Here is a 23761-nt window from a genome sequence, read left to right as displayed (position 1 = left end):
AACACCTATAGTTATGCCACTAAAGGCCAACGGGAAAGTCCGCATTTGTGCTGACTATAAATGCATGCTAAACAAAGAGTTACAGCAGCATTCTTATCCGGTCCCTGTGGTGAGCCACATTTTGGTCTTGCTTAAAGGAGGCCGAGTTTTTGCCAAACTTGACTTAGCTCAGGCCTATCAAAAGCTACCGGTTGATGAGGCAACGGCAGAGGCCCAGACAATCGTAACACACCGGGGAGCTTTCAAAGTCAGAAGACTGCAGTTTGGGGTTAACGTAGCCCTTGGCATTTTCCAAAGCATTATGGAGCGAACATTCTGTAATATTCTGGGAGTTTGCCCATATTTCGATGATGTCCTCATCGCAGGGGAATCACCTGAAAATTTGGCTGAGAGGCTTCGGTCTGTTTTTCTGCATTTCCATGAAGTGGGGCTAAAGTTTAAGCAAGACAAATGCAAAATTGGAGTCACTTCCACTGAATTCCTGGGGTTTTGTATAGATGCAGAAGGCATCTGTTATGTCCTGAGCCTGCTGAATCTTTCAGCAGGCTCAGAAATGTTGCAAAGGGTCCTGGGCAGACCACGAGGCTGCCCAGGACCAGACTGGCTGTCTCCAGCCTTGCGCACACGTGCAAGGAGCGAAAACAGCCTTGCATTCATTGGCTGATGCTGTCCTTTGCAAGGACACTATAAAAGACCTGCGTGCCATTTTCTGTTACTTTTTTGTTGAAGTTATCAATAAAGAAGACTTGCTGTTATACCACTTACTTTCTTTCAATGCCTTTAACCCGCGAATTCAACACTGGCGACGAGGGTGGGATCACTGTGAGCAAGATTACCAACAGAAGAAGATAGGACTCACCAAGGAAGTCCTGGAGCCCAGGGGAAGCTTGGTGTCCGGAATTTCGACTCTGCCTGCCAGCATGGAATTGCTGAAGGTGAGCTTGGCAGATGGGACCCCTTCCCAACAACAAGCTTGCAGCGAAGGTATTGAAAATGTTTACAGAAGGCTATGATGTCGAAGATAGGCTGCTTGTCAGACTTTCATACTTCCCACCCAGAACGCTGGAACTCTTACATGGCTCGGGTGGAGAACTACTTCAGAGTAAACCAGATAAGAGAAGACAGCCTTAAAGCAGCCACATTGTTTTGTGTCTGTGAACAAGAGACATTTGATATAGCTGAGAATCTGGTTGCTCCAGCACCTTTGGAGTCAGTGTCCTATGCTGACTTGAAGAAAATGCTGCGAGAACACTTCGAGCCTAAACTGTCAGTAATTGCTTGGAGACACTCATTTGAGCAGAGGGACCAGAGGCCTGGTGAGTCTGCTGCGGACTTTATTGCTGCCTTAAGGCAAGACCATGTGAGTTCAAGGACTTGGAAGAGAGACTCAGAGATCGTCTTGTCTGTGGGTTGAGAAGTCATGAACTGCAGCAGAAGATCTTTGCCAAAGAAGTTGTTTCATTCCAATATGCCCTGAGACAAGTTACAGCTGAAGAAGCAGCAGGCAGCACTGTGAAGGCTTTGCAGCTTACCAGGAATCCTCCAGCCACAGTTACCGTCCATCAAGCGGTCGATTGAGAAGATCGAGAACCGGATCCTGAAGAGGAGGTGGATAGACTTCATCAGACAGAGGAGAGGAGGCTGAAGGAGCATCCAGACAAGGCCCCAGAATCTCCACAATGTTTCTGGTGTGGAGAACGCCACAAGCATGCTGACTGCAGATTCTGCTCTGCCATTTGCAGGGCATGTGGCAGGCAAGACCACATTGCCTCCATCAGCTTTTGTCGCCAGAAGGTCTGGCCTCAGGAGGAATTGCTTCAGAAAGGTACCAGGGTCCCCAGCCAACACAGGGATGGTTTCTGCACATCGTGCAGGAGCATTTTCAGGACAGGGATCCACAAGCCATTTAAAAAGAAACTTCACATTGATGTGAAGCTGCAAGGGGTCCCCTTGTCAATGGAGTTGGACACAGGGTCCGCTCTATCAATCATTTCCTATGACACCTTCAAAAAGATTTGCAGCAGTAGTGGCCAAGTCAAACTCAGGCCATTGAACTTAATTCTCACTGACTTCCAGAATTCCAGAGTCAGTGTGAAGGGAGAGCCATGCTCAAAGTGCAGTATAGGGCTTTTGAAGGACTATTAGATGTGGTGGTAGTTGGGGGTGATTCCACAAGTCTCATTGGACTTGATTGGTTCAAGGCCCTTGGAATCCAAGTGACTGGGCTTCACAGCCTGCAAACACCAGGCCTTGCAGAAGTCTACAAGGAGTTTGCTGATGTGTTTAGCTCAGAGCTTGGCTCCTACAAGGGGCCTCCCATTGCCTTACATTTAGACCCAGCTATCACATCCATTAGGATTAAGCCTAGAAGGGTGCCTTTTGCTCTCAAAAGCAAAATTGATGCAGAGGTGGGCAAGCTGCTCCAGCAGGGCATCTTAGAACCTATGAACTCTAGTCCATGGGAAACCCCCATTGTAACACCACTAAAGGCCAATGGAGAAGTCCGAATTTGTGCTGACTATAAATGTACACTTAACAAAGCGCTGCAACAGCATGCATACCTGGTACCTGTGGTGAGCTACATTCTGGCCTCTCTTAAGAGGGGGCAAATTTTTGCAAAGCTTGATTTGGCACAGGCCTACCAAAAGTTACCTGTTGATGAGGCAACCGTTGAGGCCCAAACAATAATGACTCATGGGGGCTTTCAAAGTAAAACAACTGCAGTTTGGGGTTAATGTCGCCCCCAGCTATTCCAAAGTGTGATGGAGCGAATGCTCCGTGGCATTCCTGGGGTCTGCCCCTACTTCGATGATGTCCTCATTACTGGAGAGTCATCTCTAAACTTAGCTGAAAGACTAAGGGCTGTCTTGCTTCGTTTCCGCCAAGCGGAATTCTTAGGCTTCCGTATTGATGCTCAAGGCATGCATCCTGCTGAATCCAAGCTTCAAGCAATTCAGCAGGCCCCAAGTCCAAAGTCCAAAAGCAAACTTCAGGCTTTTCTGGGACTCTTAAATTTCTATCACGCATTCCTTCCCCACAAGGCTGCAGTGGCTGAGCCGTTACACCAGCTCTTGGATAAACAGGCTCCTTGGCAATGGACAAAGCTCCATGAAAGGAGTTTCAATGAGGTTAAGGCCTTGCTCTCTTCAAATGTGGTTTTAGCGAATTTCAATGAGCAATTGCCTGTGTGCATCGCATGTGATGCATCCCCTTATGGGGTGGCAGCAGTCACCTTATGGGGTGGCAGCAGGGACTTGTGTCCCATCAGTAGGCTGATGGGACACAAGTCCCTGTGGCCTACTATTCAAGATCTCTATCATCTGCAGACCGTAATTACACATAGATTGACAGAGAAGCCTTGGCCATAGTAGCTGGCATAAAGAAATTTCATGATTTCTTATATGGCTGCCACTTCACGGTCTACACAGACCATAACCCTCTGCTGGGTTTGTTTACCGTAAACAACAAACCCCTCAAATAATATCTCCTAGAATGCTGAGATGGTCAATTTTCCTGTCAGCATATGATTACACTTTGATTCACAAATGGGCCATGCAGATGGCCTCAGCAGATTACCTCTAAAACAGATAGAGGCAGATCCTGCTCCTGCTATTAACATTATCTCCATTCAGGAGTTTCCTGAATCTCCCCTCAATGCTAGGGACGTGGCTGCAGAAACTGCCACTGATCACACACTTACATGCGTGCTGACATGGGTGCTATCAGGTTGGCCTGACACATGTCCAGATACTGAGTTTCAAAGCTTCTGGCAAAGGAAGCACGAGCTTTCCACTTTCAAAGGATGCCTTTTATGGGCTAGCAGGGTAGTCATCCCAGCCTCATTGAGGACTAGAGTTTTGATTTCTCTGCATGAGGGACATCCGGGTATCGTCCGGATGAAAGTGCTTGCGTGCAGCCATCTCTGGTGGCCTCGACTCGATAAAGACATCGAGGCCCAGGTTCACGGGTGCCAAGTGTGCCAACAGTCATGGCCTGAAATGCCTCAGGCCCCTGTACACAGGTGGGAGAAGACACTTTCCCCTTGGTCAAGGGTGCATATAGATTATGCTGGGCCATTTCAGGGACAATTCTTCCTTCTCCTCGTGGATAGCCATTCCAAGTGGCTAGAGGTTGTGCCTGTTTCCTCCACTACTACTGCCAGGACCATCTAGGTGTTGAAAGTTATCTTCACTTCCCACGGACTTCCAGATGTCCTGGTCTCTGATAATGGCCCCCAATTTACTTCTTTTGATTTCCAGGCTTTTCTACAGGCCAACTTGTTCAAGCATGTAACTTCAGCTCCATACCACCCATCTTCCAACGGCCAGGCTGAGAGGATGGTGCACGTTACCAAAGATGCTCTCAAGATAATCACGCATGACAGCTGGCATCACAGGTTAGCTGATTTCCTTCTTGCACAATGCACCACACCTTGCACAGCCACAGGAAAGAACCCAGCAGAACTCCGCCTCATCATGAAACTGGACAGGTTGCACCCAGACCGGGTGGCTTCACAGGTGTCATAGCTGTGGGCACCTAGAAGACTACAGGTGGGCGATCCAGTCTGGGCAAGGAACTACGGACCTGGACATCTCTGGGCCACAGTAGTGGTATGCAACGTCTCTGGGCTGCTGTCATATGAAGTGGCCTTGGACGATGGGCGCGTCATCCGATGTCACATACATCAACTGCGCTGGAGGCTTTCCAGCAACACTTCCGCTCCTGGCTCTGCTCTTGGATGGGAGGAGGACCATAATCACAATTCTGGACCACAGTCTCCCTGCTCTAGCAGTTTTCACACGCTGCCGCACATGTTCCAGTGGCAGAAAGAGGGCATTCACACACTTCAGTTATTGCTCCAGACAGGAAGTCTCCAGAAAGGGGGTTTGCCATGGAGGTGGCTCCTGACTTGGCACCTCTGACACATACATGGAGGCCATGGATTATTGGGGCACATAAGCCACTCAGGCCACTCCCGCTGCTGGTCTTGGGCTCAAGGGACAGTGCTCCCAAGAGGAGTCCATTGTGGACTTGGGGAATTTTACCCCACCACTGGACTTGGGGAATTCCACACCCCCCCCCCAGGAACCCTGGCTTGGATTTAGAGGATCCAGCCAGTCAGCAGCTAGGTGGGTCACCTGGGTCTTTGGGGCACCAAAGTCCTGGTCTCCTAGCCTGGTAGGCAAGCTGGCAGGCCAGGCACACACACCAGCCATATGAAGGTCACAGCAGGCCAAGGGTCCAGCCAAACATCTTAGGGACTATGTGAGGTTTTTGTCAAGCCAAGGGAACCTTGCTAGTTCTTAAAAAATGCAGAGAAAACAAGGAAGGGGTGTTACATTTCAATGTATTATTTTGTTGTATTTTTTTGTATAATTACAAACGTAAGATTGATCTGCCTCTGTGCAGGCGTATTGTGCTTCACAACAACGTCCTGTCAATTGAACACATGTATATGTGCTGCTATAACAATAAGGGTATTTATTGTTTTATCCAAGTGGGAGGGGTGTTATGTCCTGAGCCTGCTGAATCATTCAGCAGGCTCAGAAATGTTGCAAAGGGTCCCGGGCAGACCACAAGGCTGGTCTCCAGCCTTGTGTGCATGCTCAAGGCGCAAAAACAGCCTTGCATTCATTGGCTGACGCTGTCCTTTGCAAGGACACTATAAAAGTCCTGCGCGCCATTTTCTGTTGCTTTTTTGTTGGAGCAATTCTTCCTCATTGTTGTGGAGAGTCACTCTAAATGGCTAGAGGTCATTCCAGTGTCCATTACAATGACTGCCAGGACCATCCAGGTGTTGAGGGGGATCTTCAGCTCCCATGGGCTCCCAGATGTTCTTGTCTCCAACAATGGCCCTCAATTCACTTCTTCTGAGTTTCAGGCTTTCCTACAGGCCAACATGATCCACCATGCTACTTCAGCACCCTTTCATCCAGCTTCCAACAGCCAAGCTGAGCACATGGTGCGCACAACCAAAGACTACTTGAAGAGGCTCACTCATGGGAGCTGGCATCACAGGTTAGCTGACTTTCTTCTTTGCCAATGCACTACACCTTGCACAGCTACTGGGAAAAGCCCAGCTGAACTCCACTGGGATCGCTGTCTCATTACCAAACTGGACAGATTGCACCCAGACCAGGAAATCTCGGGGGAATAGGAGGACCACGATCACGATCATGAATCTCAGTCTTCCTGCGAAAGCGGGGATTTGCACTCTGCATCTAGGGGTTTTGCCAATGAGGCAGCTCCTGACTCTGGCAGTGGGTCCATGGGACATTGCACGCAACTGGCTGTTCAGGCCACTCCATCTGCTGGCCTTGTGCCTATGGGACAGTGCTCCCAAGAGAGGTCTATCGTGGATCTGGGGAAATCCACCCCACCAAGGAACTCTGGTCTGGGTTAACAGGACCCAGCCAGTCAGCATGATGTGGGTTCGCCTGTACCTAGTGGGCCACAAAGTCCCAGTCTGCCGAGCCTAGCAGGCGAGCTTGTAGACCAGGTATTTGCAACTGCTCCAAAAAGATCAGAGTGGGCCAGAGGCCCACCAAAGTATTTGCAGGACTATGTGAAGTTCCTGTTAGTAGGTGGGCAGGCTTAAGTGTTCCTTAGAAATCAAAACATGCTCAAAAGAATTGAAAAAGTTAAGATTTGTAGTAATGTAAAATAGCAAGTTCTATGTGTTTTGAAATAAGAGGGAAGAGGTGTTATGTCCTGGGCCTGTGATTGACTAAGCAGGTGCAGGAAGCTGCAGAGAGACCCGGGCAAACCTCATGGCTTCCCGGGCCAAACAGGCTGTCTCCAGCCTATTGTGCATGCACAAGGCGGGAAAGATACATTGCATTGATTGGTTGATGCTGCTCCCTACAAGGAGGTATAAAAGGGATCTGTGCCATTTTGTGTTGTTCTGTTGAAGATTGAATAAAGAAGCAACTGTTGTTACTCCTGCCTCGTTTCAATTCCTTACCAATGCTCAGAACAGAACAGGTGTGGTTGGTAGGATAATCAGATTAATAAACAATTAAACATCTTGAACCTTGAACAGATGACTAAATAAACATCTTGCTTATTTATTAGTTGCTAGTTGTGTCCCTTTAATTGAGACTTCATGAAACTTTACAGAACAGAAGAGCACCTTCCTAAAATGATTACCTGTGGGGGGGGGAATTAAAGGAACAAAGTTTTCTTGCCTGCAGACAGGAGAACAATAACAAAAATGACATGTCACATGTGATACAGTGTGCCCCTTACTGTAGTATTAAGTACTGAAGTTTTATACACATTAGCTGAGTTCAACAGCAGCCTATGCTCAGATACAAAACAGATGTTGTGTTCTCACAAAGAAAACAATTGTATGAGGGCTTCACTTGTGACTGACATGATAAAACAGTGGCTTCCCACCATTCACCAAACTATAGTTATTGTCCCATTCCATTTCAAGGCTATCCCAGCTTTTGTGAGAATTCTGCTATTAGAAATTCAAGCTGTTTTAGCAAAAGCAAAGGGGGGGGGAGAAGGGACCTTGATGCCTGAATCTGAAGTACCCCAACCTTCTTGCCAATGTTCCTAATCTTCATGTAAGTGCTAATCTATGATGAAAAGACAAGACAAGCTATCTGGGCCAATACTGTCACACAATCTCCAATTAATGATGATGATGGTTTATTAAACTTGTGGAATAGTGTCATTTGGCTGCAAGGTTACCTTTTGTTTTTGTTTTTTTATATAAATATTTTATTAGATTTTATAAGGATAGAGGGGAAGTTGGGTCAATGGGGGTATAATAAGGGGTGACAAACAAAAAGGGTTAGACCAGGGGAAGGGATAGGTATAATAGTGGGGTTATTCCCACAATAAATCAACGCTTTAGCAAGTAAACCCATCCAGGTATACATATTCAGTCATAATAATTAATATAAAATAAATAAAATGATAGACGGTGTTGAAGCCATAGGAACCCTGGGAGGAAGTGATCATGCAATATTAGAATTCAACATTATAGAAGCACAACCAATAGAACACAGTCAAACTAGAGTCTTGGACTTCAAGAGAGCTAAATTCAATAAACTTAGAGAGGGCTTGGGAAGGATTCCATGGATGAGAATCCTCAAGGGGAAAACAACTCAAGAAGCTTGGGAAATCTTGAAAAATGAGATAATAAAAGCACAGTCTAGCACAATACCAACAAAGAGGAAAAATAACAGCTCTCAAAAGAAACCAGCATGGCTGCATAAAGAACTCTCTGACAAATTGAAAGATAAAAAGGACAAATATAGAAAGTGGAAAGAGGGGAACATAACTAAGTCAGAATATCAGCAAATAGCCTGAGCCTGCAAAGATGAAGTGAAGAAAGCCAAGGCTCAAAATGAACTAAGGCTTGAGACCAAAGTCAAAAATAACAAAAAAGCTTCTTTCAACATGTAAAAAACAAGAAAAAAGTGAAGGAAATGATTGGTCCATTAGTGGGTGGAAGTGGCAAGAAGGTGACAAGCAACAGGGAGAAAGCAGAACTATTTAACTCATTTTTGCATCTGTCTTTACACAAAGGGAAAAAACAGACAAACCTATCAAAAATAGTGCCATAAAAAACAAAACAGAAACACAAGTTAAGATAGGCAAGAAAATCGTTAGTGAGCACCTGTCCAGCCTAGATGAGTTCAAATCGCCAGGACCAGACGGATTACACCCCAGAGTTCTCAAGGACCTGGCAGATGTGATATCGGAGCCACTGAACTATATTTTTCAAAGATCCTGGAACACAGGGGAACTACCAGAGGACTGGAAAAGAGCTGATGTAGTTCCCATCTCAAAAAAGGAAAAAAAATGGATCCAGGAAATTACAGACCTATCAGCCTGACCTCAATACCTGGGAAGATCCTGGAAAAGATAATCAAACAACGAATCAATGAACACCTAGAGGCAAACAAAGTCATTACTAAAAGCCAACATGTGTTTGTCAAAAATAGATCATGCCAGACAAATCTTATTGCATTCTTTGACCAAGTGACAAAATTAGTGGATCAGAGGAATGCTGTGGACATAATTTACTTGGACTTCAGTAAGGCATTTGATAACGTAGATCACAACCTACTACTTGACAAGATAGAAAAATGTGGGGTAGACAGAACCACCACCAGATGGATCCGTAGCTGGCTGACCGGCCGTACTCAGCGAGTGGTCCTCAATGGAACTGCATATATATGGAGGGAAGTGTGTAGTGGGGTGCCCCAGGGCTCTGTTCTGGGCCCAGTACTCTTCAACATCTTCATCAACGATTTGGATGAAGGGATAGATGGGGAACTCATCAAATTTGCAGACGACACCAAGCTGGCAGGAATAGCCAACACTCCAGAAGACAGGCTTAAGATACAGAAGGATCTGGACAGACTTGAACTCTGGGCACTAACTAACAAAATGAAATTCAATGGTGAAAAAAGCAAGGTTCTACATTTAGGCAAGAAAAACCAAATGCACAAGTACAGCATAGGTGGCACCATGCTCAATAGTAGTAACTGTGAGAGGGACCTCGGAGTCCTAGTAGACAATCACCTAAATATGAGCCAGCAGTGTGCTGCAGCTGCCAAAAAGGCCAACACAGTGCTAGGCTGCATTAAAAGAGGGATAGAATCAAGATCACGTGAAGTATTAATACCACTCTTCAATGCCTTGGTAAGGCCACACTTGGAATACTGCATCCAGTTTTGGTCACCACGATGTAAAAAAGATGTTGAGACTCTAGAAAGAGTACCGAGAAGAGCAACAAAGATGATTAGGGGACTGGAGGCTAAAACATATAAGGAACGGTTGCGAGAATTGGGTATGTCTAGTTTAACGAAGAGAAGGACAAGGGGGGACATGATAGCAGTATTCCAATATCTCAGGGGATGCCATAAAGAAGAGGGAATTAAGCTATTTTCCAAAGCACCTGAAGGCAGGACAAGAAGCAACGGGTGGAAACTAATCAAGAGAGAAGCAACCTAGAACTAAGGAGAAACTTCCTGACAGTGAGAACAATTAATCAGTGGAACAGCCTGCCTCCAGAAGCAGTAAATGCTCCAACACTGGAAGTTTTTAAGAAGAGACTGGACAGCCATTTGTCCGAAATGGTGTAGGGTTTCCTGCCCGAGCAGGGGGTTGGACTAGATGACCTCCAAGGTCCCTTCCAACTTTACTTTACTACTACTACTACTACTACTACTACTATTATCATACTTAATATAATATTACTAATATATTGCTAATTAATCATAATAACATTAACATATTGGTGTATTACTTATTAGTTATAATTACTTGTTGTTAAAATCACAAATAGAAAGGGGAAGAAGAATTCATAACAATAGACATAGAATTTAAGTACAAAATAACAATTATCCCATTACATTCCATAAGCTTTTCTCATTCTATCGTGTTGCTATCCATTGGTAAAATTTATCCCATCTTTTAAAGTAGATTGAGTCTTCTTTCTCTTTCATTTCTAAAGTTAATCTGTTCATTTCAGCACATTCAAGTACTTTTATTATTATAATCTGGACAGATGGTAGATTTTCATTTTTCCAGAATTGGGCAAATGCTATTCTTGAAGCTGTTAATACATGTAAGATTAGACACTCATTCTTCTTTCCATAATTAGATCCTAATATTCCTAAAAAACACAGTTCTGGTTTAAATTCTATCTTTATTTTCATCATCTTTTCTAACCACATATGAATCTTATGCCAAAATTTCTTGGCGTAGGGCATATCCACCAGAGATGGTAGTAAGTGCCTGGTTTTTGTTTACATTTCCAACAAGTGTTTGATATATTTTTAAAGATTTTCTCTAATCTAACTGGTGTCATATGCCATCTATAAAACATTTTGTATAAATTTTCCTTATATGCAGCTGCTTTAGTGAGTTTAATATTTCGATCCCAAAGCTTTTGTCAATCTTCTAGGTCTATGGAATATCCAAAATTCCTTGCCCACACTATCATTGTTTCTTTTACTTGTTCTTCTTCCATCTTCCAGTTTAACAAAAATTTATAGAGTTTCTTGATCAGATTTTCGTCTGTTTTTAAGAGTATTTTATCTAATGGTGTCTGTTCTTTATAGAATCCCATTAATTTTACATCTTTCTCATATCTTGTTTGAATCTGCAAGTAAGACCACCATGTTAGTTCAATACCATGTTGTTGAAGAACTTGCTTGTCTTTAAGTTTTCCATCTTTATCTAAAATATCTTTATACATAACAAGTTTATCATAATTAATTAAGTTTGGATAAACGAATGTTTCCATTGTTGAAAGCCACTTAGGTATTTTCATATAAATTTTATGTTTAATTCTCTCCCATTCCAAAAGTAACACATTCCTTATGGCATGGGTTTGAAAGTATTTATGTACATTGTTTTTCTCATACCATAAAAACGCATGTCAGCCCAGTTGCAAATCATGTCCCTCTAAATAGAGAAGTTGTTTGTTTCTCAGCGTAATCCATTCTTTAAGCCAAAGCAAAATAGCTGCTTAATAATAAAGTCTCCAGTCCGGGAGCCCAAAGCCCCCTCTGTCTTTAGATTCTTGTAGTAATTTAATTTTAATTCTTGCTTTTTTCCCTTGCCATATAAATCTCATTGTTGCATTTAGATCATCAAAAAATTTCTGGTTTAATTTGATGGGAACCGTCTGAAATAAGAAAAGGATATTAGGTAAAATGTTCATCTTAACAGTCACTATCCTTCCTAACAATGATAGTTGAAGGTTTTTCCACTTTTCCAGATCTAGTTTTATTTGTTTCAATCTTTCATAGTTATCCTCTTTTACTGTTATATATTTTGATGTTAAATAGATGCCTAAATATTTGACTTTTTTGGCTATCTGAAGATCTGTCTTTTTAACAAGCTGAAGTTTCTGTTTCTCTGTTAGATTTTTTTGTACCGTAAGTACTTTAGTCTTTTCCCTATTTATTTTCAACCCAGCCACTTCTCAAATTTCTCTATTTTCTGCCAAAGTTTGGTGGCTGTTGCCAATGGCTCCTCTGAGATAAAAACCAAATCGTCTGCAAAGGCCTGTAATTTATATTTCTGATCTTTTATCTCCAATCCTTTAATCTCCGACTCTTGTCTAATATTCCTAGCCAGCACTTCCAATGTAAGAATAAATAACAAGGGAGATAGAGGGCATCCCTGTCTTGTGCCTTTTTCAATATCAAAACTGTCTGTATGATCTCCATTTAAATCAGGGGTTCTCAACCTGTGGATCGGGACCCCATTTGGGGTCGAACAACCATTTCACGGGGGTCGCCAAACAACGCAGTCCGCCATTTCCCCCCCCCCCTTTTCCTTAGCTGTGCTACTCCCTTTTCTTCTATTGGCTTTCGAAAGCCAATAGAATAAACTCTCTTGAATAGAGTCTAATTCTATTGGCTTTCAAAAGCCAATAGGAATTGTTCAGGCTGTCCCTGCCCTGCTGAGCCCACCAACAGTCCCATTCTGCAAATGGTGCTGCACCAGTTGAGTAGTCCTCGACTTACGACCGGTTGAGTAGTCCTCGACTTACTGGGGGTCGCGGCATTAAAAAGGTTGAGAACCACTGATTTAAATGTATCCTTGCTGATTGTTTGTTATAAATTGCTTGGATTGCATTTCTAAAGTTTCCACCAAAGTCCATCTCTCTCAATGGCTAGAACATAAATTGCCAAATGAGATTATCAAAAGCTTTTTGTGCATCCAAAAGTATAAGTGCCATCTGTTTCCCCAGATACTTTTCATAATATTCCAACACATTCAAAATAATCCTTAAGTTATTCTTTATCTGTCTTTTAGGCAAAAAGCCATTTTGATCCGAATAAAGTTCAAAACTTTCTTCATTCTTTCTGCTATAATTGCTATAAATATTTTATAATTCACATTTAATAATGATATTGTTCTATAATTTTTAATTTGTGTAAGGTCAGTATCGTCTTTAAGTATAAGAGAAATATTGGCTTCTGTCCAGGAATTTAGTATTTTTGTCGCCGAGAGAGTTTCATTACAGAGATCTTTCAATATCAGCCTTACTATATATTGTAGAGCTATTTAAAATTCTGCTGGGAGGCCATTGGGTCCCGGAGTTTTATCCTTCTTTTGCCTTTTTATACCTTCTGTAATTTCCATCATTATTATCTTCTCATTTAACATATATTGCATTTTCTCTGATATCCTTGGAAGGTTCGCTTTTTTTAAATACTCCTATATTACCTCTTTAGAAACCACCTCCGCCTTGTAAAGTGTCTCATAGTAAGCCTTGGCAATTTTTTTCAATGCATCATTATGGCAATATATTTTGCCTTTAAATCTTGTAGTTTACTTATCAGTCTTTTTTCTCTTTCTTTTTTCAATCTGTATGCAAGACATCTTCCTGGTTTATTGGCATTTTCAAAAAAGTTCTGTTTGGATCGCTTAATCTGTTGTGCCCTTATCTCCATCTCCAATAAATGTAATTTATGTTTTATTAAATCCATTTTGTATTAAGTCTGCTTGGGTGCACATTCTTTTCAAAGAGTTTCCTTTTCTACCGGAAGCCCTCGACTTACAACAATTAATTTAGTGAATGTTCAAAGTTACAACAGCACTGACCATTTTTCACACTTATGGCCATTACAGCTTCCCCACAGTCATGCAATTTACTTGCCAGTGCTTGACAACTGGTTCCTATTTATGCCGGCTGCAGTGTCCTGGGGTCACATGATCATCTTCATGACCTTCTGATAAGCCAAGTCAATGGGGGAAGCCAGATTCCCTTAACAACGGTGTTACCAACTTAACTAATTTTACTAATTTAATAACTGCAGTGATCCACTAACAAATGTGGCAATCAAAGTCATAACATGGGGCAAAATTCACTTAACAAATTTCTCACTTGTGCAACATAAATTTTGGGCTCAGCTGTGGTCATTAAGTCGAGGACTACCTGTACTACAGAGAAGACTCTTTGGGTGAGGCCACAAAGGGCTTGGTCTGAATGGAAAGAACTTCTTCTGCCCGGGACAAATTGAGAGGGCAGATTTTGCCCAAACCAACCTCCTCCACCCCCTCCCTCCCTTCCTCCCTGAGCCCCCTTTTTTGTAGTAGTTGGGGGTGGTGGATGCCAAGAATAAAACGGGGAGGTGACCAAGGAAAGGAGGACTGTCTGCATGAGCACCTTCCTCCACGGATGCCTCGGAAGGCAAGGCAGGTTCCCCATCAACAGAACCAGAACTGTGGCTGTTTGGGGTCCAAACTCCCGAAGGACCCCAGCCTCCTCCTCTTGCTGCCATTGCATCCACTGGACTCCAACCTTCCTCACCCCTGGAGATGGGAAGGCCTGGAAAAAAACTGGAAAAATGGGGGAGAGAGGGTTTCCCCCCCCCCCATATTTTTCCAAATGGTTTTGGGAAAAAGAGGGGGAGGAGAACTGTTTTTTCCTCATTTTTCCAGGTTTCCCCCCCCCCCAGGCTTTCCCATCTCTACCCATCCCCAAAACTGACGTGCCAATGGCCAGGAGGACACAGCCTGCGACCCAAAGACCCAGATAGGCACATCTCCCCTATTAGGGTTTTTTGCTTTCCGGAAGGGTCTGCTTTTATTGAGATACATATCCAGTCTTGTTATCAATGTTCTTTCGTGCTTCAGGCTCAGTGTTGGGATTCAGCTGGTTTGCACCACTTTGGCAGAACCGGTAGCTAATTTTTTTGTTGCCCAGGCCCAGAAATGGACTTCCAGAAGCGGCATCCACACAGAGAACAGGTTGTTCATACATTTGAATCCCACCACTGTTCAGGCTGCATGATATAGAGCCAAGTTACATAAGGATGTGAAGGTTTCTGGAACAAAGGGAAATTGTTTAGTCTGTTGGTTTCTTGCTTTTTGGCTCTGTTATCTGATTGTCATTGGCTAACAAAGTTGATAAAACAATGCTACCATCTTTCTATGACATGGCACTTCTGGATGTGACTCTGCCAGCATTCCAGATTGTTGGCCACCCAGCTGCTTAATTTAATCAAATAAAGTGCTGCTTAATCAAGAAGTCTCTGCTTGGGTTATCTAATTAGATTAATATGGTATCTCAAGTACAAAAAAGGGACTGGGACCTTACAGCACCATGCATTTATTATATTTGCATGGTGCCAATCACAAAGGGTTTTTCTCCCCCAGACTTTCCCATCCCTACCCATCCCCAAAATTGATGTGCCAATGGCCTGAAGGACATAGCCTGTAACCCAAAGACCCAGACAGGTGCATCTCCACATTGGGGTGGAGGCACCCTGAGCACTGGACCTTCCTGCACTCTTCCCAAGGATCGGCACTGCCAGGAAGCCCCCCCCCCCCGAGGATGGAACCAAGGCCCAGAGCAGCCGGGCTCCTCTCCCAGGCCTTCTGCCAACAAACTCCCAGCTTCTCATCAAAACGAGGCTGATGAAGCAGCGGCTTCCTCAAACTGACTTTCACCTACAGAACAGGCCACTAAGATGGCAGAATCAGCAAAGGGGATGCTAGAGCAGCATCGGAATAATGGGCAAAAGGATGCTCTAGCTCCACCCCTCATTTTCCTGTTGTGTCGCAACCCCCAAAGCACAACTGCTTCTAGAGCAGAGATGGGGAACTATGGCTCCCCTTATAACTTGTGGAGTTCAACTCTCAGAATTCCTGAGCCAGTCTGGTACCATACCTGGATACCTTCCCCCCAGGTGTACAGACTTCAATTTCCTAATTCTCCACAATTACCATCCTGACTGGAACATTTTAGGAGTTGAAGTCCAGGTGTTTGGAGAGGATGAAATTTAAAGGTTAAGGCTAATTTTAAACAAATCAAATTCAAACAAATTATAGCTGTGGGAAGCATAAATCCAGTGCTGTGCATAGCCAGCTTTCCTGATCTCCTTTTCCTAAACTAGATCCTAGAATGGAAAATGTGGAGTCTTTTCAAACCAGTCTAACAACCCTGAAAATTGTTGGACTTAAGTTAGTATCAGTTGCCCCCACTATTCATAATACAGAAACAGTCATTTTTCACAACCACCCAAACGAATGGGTCAACTGAGTGTGTGGTTGCCTTTATATGGTCTAACTGCCCTGGCTTTTTTAGGTTTAAAAATATTTCCAATTAAAAGAAAAAAAATCTGTTTTCCTTCTGTCCTAAAGCTGAAGTGAATTCTGCACCAACATCTCACATAGACTGTATTAATCACTTATTAGGTTTTTTGCTTTCTGGAATGGTCTGTTTTTATTGAGATACATATCCAGTCTGTTATCAATGTTTTTTCGTGTTTCAGGCTCAGCGGTTTGATTCAGCTGGTTCGCACCACATTAGCAGAATTGGTAGCTAATTTTTTGTTGCGCAGTTCCAGAATGGACTTCCGGAAGCGGCATCCACAGAGAGAACCGGTTGCTCACATATTTGAATCCCTTCACTGTTCAATCTGCATGACATAGAGCCAAGTTACATAAGGATGTGAATGATTCTGGAACAAAGGGAAATTGTGTAGTCTAACTGTTGCATTCTTGCTTTTTTTAATTAGCTTTTGCACCAGAGAAATTTCATGCAAGCTTGAGAAACGTGTACATGGATGGGATATAGATGTACATGGAAGGAGGGAATAAGGGAGTGTCTTTCTTATGATGTAATGGCTCTGTTGTCTGTTTTTCATTGGCTAACAAAGTGTATAAAGCAATGCTACTATCTTTCTAAGACGGGACACTTCTGGATGTAACTCTGTCAGAGTTCGAGATTGTTGGCCACCCAACTGCTTAATTTGATCAAATAAAGTGCTGCTTGATCAAGAAGTCTCCGCTTGGGTTATCTGGTTAGATTGATACAGTATCTCAAGTTTAAGTTTGGGACTGGGATCTTACAGGTGAGAAACTGGCATTTTTTCCACATCTGTCGTTCTACCTCGGAATGGAACAGAACAAAGTGCAAACTGTGCATTCTTGCCAAAATTGTTCCCCATTTCTAAATTCCAGACAAACAGCTTACCGTGCAGAGCTGAAGTTATGGGGCTGATCAGAGTGCTAGCAAACCTTCTGATGCTACAGCTTTCTTACGGTAAGAGCCTGGACAATGGGTAAACGGAGCTTTAGGTGTCTTTTTCAGTTTAAACCTCCAGTTATAGGAGTAAATTTGCATGTAATTATTAATTGTAGATGTACAAGCAGGTCACAAGTAGAGAGTGGGCGAAGAAGGCCTGGTTGGTGCAAATGGGGAAGACCATTGCTGTATTTGTAATGATAGTATGAATTGATACATTTATTCATATCAGCAACACTAGCCAGTTAAAAATATATAATCCCAAATATGGTCAGCTTCCTTTCCTGTTTCTATTTATTTGACAACTGACTTCAATAGAGAAAGATAACTTATTAATTAATATAAGATGCATTGAGAAAAAAGTTGGGGAGGGCTTTCAGTGTCAAGGTGGTCTTTAAAAAATGGTGTATGAGATGGCCATTGATTTTTGTCCAAACTGATAAAATAAATCTGTTGGATTTAACCTAGCTCCCATTCTGTTAGATTTGCTGCATTATACAGCGTGCAATATCTGGGTCATTGCTTCTGAAACAAATATCAAAACCGGTATGTAGGGAATTTACTGCCATCAGTGTTGGGTCAAACTGTTTTTAGTGAACTAAATACTAATGTTATCAACTTCCCATCCAAATTCATAGATTAAATTCCATTTTCATCAATCTCTTTCCACACACATATACATATATATAATTTAAGATTCACAGGTAGTTTACCTACATGGGCTTAGGCATATATATGACTTGCAAATAATCCATTTTATTCTACTGGTTTCATGCTGCATGTCCCACAGTCATCTGTTACCCATCAAAATTAGTGTACAGATAGAAACACTACCAATAAAAGTGACTCTGTTCCACTCCACAGCCAAACAATGAACTTTTTTGGTTTCTTTGTAGCACAAAAGTCTTCTGAACTGGTCATTGGAGGTGATGAATGTAACATAAATGAACATCGTTCTCTTGCACTCGTGTATATCACTAGCGGTTTTCTCTGCGGTGGGACTTTGATCAACGAGGAATGGGTGCTGACCGCTGCACACTGCGACAGGTGAGGGCATTACAGAATGTGGAAGGGTTGAGGGAGATCGTGGTTAGATATCCAGATTTTTTTATAATGTTTCTCCTAGTTTTTAATGATTTCTCTGTGCATTTTGAATGAATGTTCTGCTGTTACTGCTATTACTCCTCACAATCATATCTTGAGCAATGCGGTTTATATTTATGGTTGAATTTCCATCTTCTTCACCACAGTATTCATAACTTTCCTTTTTTCTGGGATATAATAATAACAAGAATAACAAAATCTGGAACATTACCTGAATACCATCAGCATTGACAAAATCACCACAGTCAATTGCAAAAGGCAGCCTTACTTGGAACATCCTGTGACAATCCCTGTAATACCATGGAACCACACAATTTTCCTACCCCAGGTCCTTGGGAAGGACTTTATAGATGGATAAAAATGCCAAATCCAGTCTAAATATCTGGCTGACTGCTCAACTAACCAGAAAATATTAACCATATGCTGCCTGTCTCTGGGGGTTTGCCATAAGAAAATATTTTTTTAAAAAAGTCAGTAAAACATAAAAGATAAAAAGATGATGAAGTGAGAGGCTTCTCTCTCCCTTATCAAAGGCCTGGGTGAGGCACTACACCTTAATACCTCTTCTTAACAAGAGCAGAGTGGGCACCATCCAGATTTTGTGTTCGTCTTTATCTATCCCACCATCCTTTGAGATAGGCTGGGTTGAGACAGGATGTGCACAATACAAAGTCATAACATTAGTACTGTAACCACATGGCTTCTATTTTTAACACAGCCATCTATAATTTATAACTGCAACATTCACATAATACACATCCAAGTCAAGAAAGAGATGGATTCATATTATATGCTGAGGTTTCTGAGTGCGAAACAGCACACAGGTGAATTCACGCTTCAGGATTTTACATAAACTATGGAAATAGCTTATTCAATCACCTTGAATAAATTTCTTGAGCGTACTCAGATCTCTAGGACATTGACAGTAACTCTTCCAGGATTCAGGTGCTAACAATCCGGGTTGAGGGCCAAGGAACATCCCAAGTAATATAGAGTTTACTTTAATTTCTTGTTGTTAATTTGTTGTTGTTTTTCTTGTAGGGGAAATATGCTCATATTCTTCGGTGTGCATAGACTAAAGGGACTAAATAAGGATGTGCAGACAAGAATCGCAAAGGAGAAGTTCATTTGTCCCAATAGGAAAAAAAATGATGAAAAGGACAAGGACATCATGTTGATCAGGCTGGACAGTCCTGTTAACAGCAGTACACACATCGCGCCTCTCAGCTTGCCTTCAAACCCTCCCAGTGTGGGCTCAGTTTGCCATATTATGGGATGGGGTGCAATCACATCTCCTAATGGTAGGGATCTCTGTCTATACTCTCAGACCTAGCTTTTGATGTAACACCAACTAGGTCTAGGGTCTCACTATGTCATCCATGAATATTGGAATGTGGATGAACAATGGGATTCCCTAAGATTCCATTTCTTCATCAGTTCCACACCCATAAGGTCCTTGGAATAAAAGAAATAAGTAAGGAACTGGCATGCTGTATAGCTAAAAAAAAAAAAACCCTAAAGGATCAGGTTTATTTATAGCAGTGCTGTTGGGAATCAGAAAAGTCCTATTAGCATGGCAGTCTTGCATGACTTCATTACCTTTAATAATGGGGTATTTTGTGAATGATCATGGCCATTTTGGAAATGGAGAAATCTCCCATGGAGGATGTTCATATCTCAAAATACCAAATATGAACTCAAAAACATGGTCTATCCTTGGATGGATATAAAATCTCTGTGGGTGGATGCAGAGGACTTCTTCCTTTTAAGTCCTGGTGGTGCAGTGGTTAGAATGCAGTATTGCAGGCTATCTCTGCTCCCAGCCTGGAATTCGATCCTGACAGGGCTCAAGGTTGACTCAGCCTTCCATCCTTTTGAGGTTGATAAAAGGAGGACTCAAATTGTTATGGGCAATATGTGGATGCTGTAAATCACCCAGAGAGTGCAGTGTATAGTCTAAGTGCTGTTGCTATTGCTAGTAAGGCCATGTAAGTGTTAAATGCACTCTCAGCTTTGGCTTATGGTCATTCAAACCTGCCAAGGTAGGTAGATCTTGTAAGCCCACCTTGTTTTCTACCTAGGTTTCTACCAAATAGGTGTAGCTAGAGCAGACAAGTCACACAGCCTTGATCAAGAGCTGGGAAATAGTTAAGGACTCACACAAATAATTTTCAACTCACCACTGAAGCATCACAGGGTTTTTTTTGTTTGTTTGTTTGTTTTTGAATACATGGAGACCCAGTGAATTTAAAGTAACAGCAAAACTTTACTGCTTGCAATGTAAATTTGTTCTTTCTCATATCCACACATCCACCCATCCATATTTAGACACATCCTTCTCAATTAGGCTGCCAGGCAAAAACTAGAGGGACAGAAACTCCTAAGTTGTGGATCCAAAGACGACTCAAGGAGTGGGTGAGCTTTAGTACCCTATTTTATCCTCAAAAGTTCTTGATTTGTTGATTAGCTGGGATTGGGGTTTATTCCATATTCTCAGGCTCAACTTTGTCAGATTCAGATGATATTTTTCCTTTGTTTCCTTAGACCTATTTCCACCTCATCTGTCCTCCCCAAGGGATCTTTTAGACAAGATTCCTGGCTTTTTGTTCTTGTACATAATACAAACCTACGGGTCTGCTTCATCTTCAGATATGGAAGTTTCAGTATGCTGACTGAGGAATTTTGGGAGTGGAAGTTCCCAAGTCTTAAAATGGCCAAGTTCGGAGATCTTCCGTTCTAGGTCATTTCCAGGGGATGCAAGATCAGTTCTGTGACTTTTGAACTAGCAAAAGCCCCACTTTTCCAACAAGGCAATCTTTGCGTAGAGTGCCAGAGAAATTTGAGAAGCCTTCAAATGCCCATCAGCTGATGGAATACCTATTAATATCTTGAGAAAAAACATTTAACTAAATCTGTTTTTCCCAGGAGTCCCTTTGAACAGCTTTGAAAGACAATACTTCCTATTCCAGGCAATGAAATCAGTTCCACTGTTTGGAGATAATGGAAATTATAGATCTATTCATCTAGGTGGTAAATTGTGAAAGGTAGAATTTTGCCTATTTTTTATTTTTTTCAGTGACTTTACCCGGTGTCCCTCATTGTGCTAACATTAACATACTCGATTATGAGGTGTGTCGAGCAGCTTACGCAGGGTTGCCAGCAACAAGCAGAATATTGTGTGCAGGTATCCTGGAAGGAGGCAAAAGTTCATGTGACGTAAGATGATCCGTTTTAAGACAAACTCCTAAAGAAATGATGCCAAATTTCAAAGCTGTGACAGAGATCTAGCCTTGAAGGCATCTTGTACAAACATACAAAGTTATGGCTTTTTCTAACTCAAGTGCCTTCTAGGTGTCTAGATTTCCATACTTCCCAATATTGGTGATTCTGGTGGGGGAAACACAAGGAGATAAATTCTTCTACAAGGATCCTGGACTGGGGAACATCGAAGTGAAATATTGGGGGCTATATGTGAATGGACAATGGGAGGGAATTGTTTGCTCCACTTTCCATTCATAGATACTGTAGTAATGTTTCATGTTTGATTTTTCTCAACAGGGTGACTCTGGGGGACCCCTCATCTGTAATGGAGAAATCCAGGGCATTGTATCTTGGGGGGGCGATATTTGTGCCCAACCGCATGAGCCTGGCATCTACACCAAGGTCTTCGATTATACTGATTGGATCCAGAACATTATTGCAGGAAATACAGATGCGACCTGCCCCCCATGAAAACTTTTGAAAAAGCTAAGAGGAGAAAATACATCTCTTCTATATCCCTAACCATATCCAACTACATTAGAATATAGTCCCAAGTTAACTCTACAACAAAAAAAAATGCCAGAAAACAACAATAGAGAAGGACCAGATAAAACAGATAAATGGATACGAAATTGAGAATAGAGACTTAAAGATGGAACTTAACAAAACAAGGAACCATGATTTAATCCTAATGGGGGGGGGGGAAATCACAAGAATTGGAAAAAATAACTTATCCCTTAAGACTATAAAATAAATCTGAGGACAAGAAAACAGATTAGATAAAATGGACTGTAGAAATGTCAGGAACATCTAACATTTATGAACATATGGAAAAACCTTTTGACTCAGCAAAATACATTGATTAAGAAAGATACCGGGCAAAGGAAAAAGACCAAAGTAGAAATCAAGAAAATAGATGATGGGACCTCCCAGAGAGAATACTTAAAAAAGAAACACTTGGTTGAATATGGTTAAAGAAATAGAAAAGATTTGGAATATATACGTCACTCTAAGAGGGATGAATCCCCTAAATAATATAGTATGCTTTTTTCCCCTTTTTTATTCTATTTCTTGATATGAGTAATATAAAAAAGTTGAAATGGCTTAGAGAAAGTAAATGTTTTAGATATTTAAATGTGATTAAATTTAAGAAAATTATAATGAATAAAAAATGTTTTGAATAAGAGTTAAAGGACTAAATGGCTAGATGTATTAAATGGAATATTTAAAGATTAAACATATTTTTAATTATGGTTAAAAAGAATAAGAAATATTGGAAACAAATATATATTAGCTTAAGAGGGATATATATTTTAAGTAGTATGTTATTTTTTATGTTTCTTTATTCTTGCTCTCCTTTTTTTCACTGTTTTATCTATTCCATAATAAATGTAAAATTGTGAGTTGATTCATATGGAAAAAAATAGAGTTAAATTTTTAAATGAAATTATTTTTTGAGAAAATCTTAACCAGTAAGATTACTTAGAATCTTGTGGGAGAAACAAATTTAAATAAGGACTGTAACAGGATCTATGATAAGGCAACCTGAATGATTGGATAGAAAAGAAATATTATATTGATGTGATTATTCTTTTTAGGAATATTGGTAAAATATATTCAATTGTTATCTATCAAAACATTAAGAATTGTATTAACTCAATGTTTGCAGAAGAGGATATTTTGGGGAAAAGAGGAAATCAATTAAAAGTATTAAATGGATTATGGATTATAGAAATCAATTGCTAGTGATTGTTTTACACAGTGCTTTTTTTGTAAAAAAAAAAAAAAGTGCTGGAACTCACACATGTCATACAACCCGCCTTGCCTATCCTACAAGGTTCTATCAAAAAAAGGTGCTGGAACTCCGTTCTGGACATTCTATGACAAAAAAAAAAAAAAAATCTTGGTTTTACAAATGTAAACCCAGACAACACACTGTTCACCAATTATTAAGTGATTTATGTTTTAAAAAATCAATAAATTACAAAAGAGAAAAGAAAAGGAAAAGGTCTGACTTGGTGGAAAAGATACGTTTGTTCCTACCATTTATGGACTGCTAGCAGAGATCAGATCATTACATAATCTAAACTGAGCTAGGTTTGATTTTGCTATTAGTGAGAACTCGGCTTCCATCTTAGGTAATCCTTCCTCTGCAGTCCTTTAACAGGACTCATTCTCGGATAAGACTACCTTGGTCCTTCCATTCATCTACAAACCAAATACATTGTTCTTAACCTGTTTAATTCAATAGTATGTAATGTAGGATAGATTTTTGGCCCATTGAGGACAGGAGCATTAAGGGTTATTAATTGTGAACGCTTCCAAGCTGGGGGAAGTACGGTCCAACTATCAGGTGCAGAGGATGCCCTCATTTCT

The 23761-nt window shown here is 41.5% G+C and overlaps 1 protein-coding gene across 7 annotated transcripts in view; it reads left to right on the top strand.

Moving 5' to 3' along the window:
* LOC120300120 (snake venom serine protease) overlaps nt 1-21962 on the top strand; it is a 38853-nt gene extending 16891 nt beyond the window's left edge. For 2 of the 7 annotated variants that reach the window (XM_039325719.1, XM_039325718.1), the window contains exons 3-6: nt 17917-18067; nt 19166-19425; nt 21201-21340; nt 21683-21962. In XM_039325719.1, coding sequence (XP_039181653.1) covers nt 17917-18067; nt 19166-19425; nt 21201-21340; nt 21683-21856 — 725 coding nt within the window. In that variant the 3' untranslated portion in view covers nt 21857-21962. Of the gene's footprint in view, nt 1-16674; nt 16848-16956; nt 17039-17503; nt 17567-17916; nt 18068-19165; nt 19426-21049; nt 21169-21200; nt 21341-21682 lie in introns of those variants that run through there. The other 5 variants (XM_039325720.1, XM_039325715.1, XM_039325721.1 and 2 more) reach the window with 5 other exon arrangements.
* The last annotated feature ends 1799 nt before the right edge of the window (nt 21963-23761 follow it).

Source organism: Crotalus tigris, unplaced genomic scaffold (assembly GCF_016545835.1).
Source record: "Crotalus tigris isolate CLP2741 ecotype Arizona unplaced genomic scaffold, ASM1654583v1 scf7180000024338.4412243, whole genome shotgun sequence".
In the NCBI taxonomy this organism is placed as follows: Eukaryota; Metazoa; Chordata; class Lepidosauria; order Squamata; family Viperidae; genus Crotalus; species Crotalus tigris.
This window is presented reverse-complemented; position numbering and strand designations above follow the sequence as displayed.